The sequence below is a fragment of the Neoarius graeffei genome, chromosome 18 (genome assembly GCF_027579695.1).
Source record: "Neoarius graeffei isolate fNeoGra1 chromosome 18, fNeoGra1.pri, whole genome shotgun sequence".
NCBI classification, from domain to species: domain Eukaryota; kingdom Metazoa; phylum Chordata; class Actinopteri; order Siluriformes; family Ariidae; genus Neoarius; species Neoarius graeffei.
In genome coordinates this window covers 32,667,784-32,671,306 of record NC_083586.1, presented here as the reverse complement: position 1 = coordinate 32,671,306, position 3,523 = coordinate 32,667,784, and the positions used below count along the sequence as shown (strand labels likewise).

General features: G+C 40.6%; 1 protein-coding gene across 1 annotated transcript in view; it reads left to right on the top strand.

The window, feature by feature from the left end:
* The first annotated feature begins 1,600 nt into the window (after positions 1 to 1,600).
* The window catches only part of arhgap20 (Rho GTPase activating protein 20), a 68,783-nt gene continuing 66,860 nt past the window's right edge, over positions 1,601 to 3,523 (top strand). Inside the window, exon 1 of the mRNA XM_060898711.1 lies at positions 1,601 to 1,983. Coding sequence (XP_060754694.1) covers positions 1,882 to 1,983 — 102 coding nt within the window. The 5' untranslated portion in view covers positions 1,601 to 1,881. The remainder of the gene's footprint in view (positions 1,984 to 3,523) is intronic.

Here is a 3,523-nt window from a genome sequence, read left to right as displayed (position 1 = left end):
CAAAGGGGGTGTTGCTAGGTACTAACCATGCAGGATGCCCAAACTTTTGCTTCGGGCCCTTTTCCTTTTTTGTCATTTTGAAAATGTAAAAGATCTCATAACTCATTATCTCGAGCTGCTTTATCCTGTTCTACAGGGTCACAGGCAAGCTGGAGCCTATCCCAGCTGACTATGGGCAAAAGGTGGGGTACACCCTGGACAAGTCGCCAGGTCATCGCAGGGCTGACACATAGACACAGACAACCATTCACACTCACATTCACACCTACGCTCAATTTAGAGTCACCAGTTAGAAAATAAAAACTTGTTTTTGCTTAAAATATAAAGGGAATGAGTCATCTTTAACTTTATGCCTTTTGGCGATCATTTAATCTTCAACTTGCTTAACTGTTCACAGTAACAGCAATTTTGACCAGGGTGCCCAAACTTTTGCATACCACTGTATTTTTATTGTTTGTTTTGTTTGTTTGTTTTCAAGCTCAGATGGCTTGCAATAAGTGCAAACATCACAAAACACAAATGAAGCATCAGTAACAGGGAAAAAGGATTAAGATAGTCATTAAAAACAAATGTATATAATTAAAAAGATTGGAATTATTTGTATTAAAGAAGAAGAAGAAGATATGCAACAGGGGTGGCATGGTGGTAGCATTGTAGCTTCACAGCTCCAGAATCCCTGGTTCCATCCTGAGCTTGGGTTACTATCTAGGTCTATGTGGAATTTCTTTGAATGTTCTCTCCATTTCCATTGTGTTTCCACCACTTATCCAGTTTCCTCTCAAAACATAGGTGGATTGGCTAAAATAAATTGCCCCTAGTGTATGTGTGTGTGATAGGACACCGTATCCTATCCATGGTGTATTCTCACCTTGCACACAGTATTCTGAGAATAGACTCTGGATCCACCACTACCTTGACCAGAAGAAAGTGGTTACAGAAAGTGCATGAGTGATATCCCTTTTCAGCCAACAGGGAACGGGCTCTTGAACCGATTCCATTCAGGATTCTTTGAACCTTGGTGCCAGCTAGCCAACCAGCCCACATTTTCGCCAGTTTTGAGTGGAACCGTTGTAATCAAGGATGTGTCATGAACATAGGGCGTTGTACAATTTACAACAAGAGTAAACTACAGTAAGTAAGTAGCAAGATGGTGGTGTGCACTAATTACGTACAAGCTTTTTTTCTGTTAGTGCAGATATTTCTTTTTGGTCCATTTTTTTCTGAAGATGTATCCTTTTCCGTTGCGTTCTCCATTGCTGCACTCTGCTTTGTCTCCAAACGAATGACACGCCCACTGATGGTGTCAGGGATGCTGCTGGAAAAGCGGCTATATTTTGGTTCTTGTTGGGAACCAACTTTTCAAGTTCCGAACCAAATTATTTTTGGTCTCAATGCTATGGACGGTTGAAAATTTAGTGCGCAAATCAGAACAGAAGCCACCCTCTGTTTGTGGAAAAGGAGTGTGAGTGAGTGAGTGAGTGAGGTTCTGCAACCGAGCAGGACTTTTGCTGCCAACCTGTCGTTTAGATTGGAAGATAAGGCCTTTAGGACCCAGGGGCTCGGCTCCTGCGCACAGATCAATGTGCTGAGCGGACCTGAATAAAAGTTGCTGCTGGACTCAGGCTGTTAAAGCGCAGCACGGGGAAGGATGTGTGGCCCTTTGAGTGGATGTTACCTGTTCTGTTCTGGACTATGGTCATTGCGCATTTAACGCTACCCATTTATTCGTGCCAGTGCCGCTGTAAAATGACTGCGAGATGTGTTCTAGACTTGGCTTATGTGTTAATAATATGAGTGCGTTTTCCGTCGTGGAATAGTTCGCAACTTTGCGCACAGGGGTTCACTTGTCTTGGATCGGTCCAACCACCTGTAAGCGTCTGAATGGAAAGTATGTCACCGCAGCAGCACGTAAACATCAGCCAGAGCCGCTGTTCATCAGTCAGTGAGGAGAGCAAAATGTGCGCACATCTGGATAACAAGCGGGTATGGCAAAACACTGCTTTAATTCCTCAATACAAACAAAGACGCACACTTCCACAGGAGATTTGCTCTAGCCTATATCTGTGATTTATTCTGGTTTATTTATAATCTCTTCCTGAGAATAAGTTTTATTTCAAGGAACTGTGCTATAGTGAGTAATAAGTGTTCAGAAACCTGTGTCTATCTCTGTCTAATTACGCACCTTCTAATCGAGATTGTTGCCTACAATTTTTCCCCTGTAATTAATTTTAATAGCTACTGAGAAGAGAGAGAGAGAGAGAAAATGCTTGCTCTGCGTATGTGCAATTTGTTGAACATTGTTGTGTGCTTGCAGTTGGTTCTGCATTGGAAGAAGCTCTCAAATTCATTTGGCACTTTGCCCAGCATCTAACTCAATCCATCCAGACCAATACGGTATTACTGCATGGAATATCATAGTATATTATATTATATTATATTATGATGTACTTTGGCTATTTTCATGCACATGCAATTTTATGTTTGAAACTGCCTAAACACAATAGTCACTACTGTGATGGCAAATGGAGCAGCTTGTAATCAGCCAAGTTCAAGCTGTCCTATGCAGAAATGGCGTTCAAAAAATAATTTCCCAACTTTCACAAATAATTTTGCACGTGCCTTAAATGCATAGCCTATAGTATTTGTTTTATTGATTGCAACATGATGTAGCTGCACCATAGACAAATGCAGTTTGTTGAACGCCAGAATATGGAGACTTACAGTATGATGTTCCACAAAATCTCCAATGACAATAATAATTTGTCAGTCATGTCTTTATTATTTTGTCTATTAGTTTGTAAAGTCATAAAGAGGTGGAAAAGTCTTGCTCCGTGGTCTAAGAGCTGGCGTCTGAACGGCGCTGAAGTTAGCAGTAATTCCATGTTTATGTGGAGTTATTTCAGGGAACCCTCTCCAGCCTGGGATGCCAGTGGTTAGACCATCCTGTTTGTCATCCTTGGTTTCATGTGTTTGGATTTCCCTGTGTGATTTGTCTCACTTCAGTATACCGTATGTGTAGATTTTTATTTTTTACTTGGCTGCGCTGTGCCTTTTTGCTTGGCTAAGATCTTTGGCTTAGTTTGTATGGCTCATGAAGTACCTGTTCCTCTTTTTGTTTGACAGCTATGTCCTCATAGTATGAACAGGTCAATCTGTCAGGCATGTTGTTCAACAAAGGACATTAAAGTTAATATTAGAGCCCATGTTTAATGTCTATTAAACAAAGTTACTCTGTTGGCTGTATATGTATATATTCATTGGTTCATGCGTAGTGTTTTCTGGGTATGAGCACTTACACAAGCCCTCATATTTTGCTGGCATTTGCTCTATAGGGTGTGTGTGTGTGTGTGTGTGTGTTCTTCACTTATCATGCTCTCGGTCTTAGCACACCTATATTTGTATTCTGCCTCACTTATAAATGACTTTGTATAAAATGATTTTCCGACGAGTATGTAAAATATAACACACTGTAAATAAAATTTGTAATGAATTCAACTAAAAGTGAGTGAAGAGTGTTACAAAA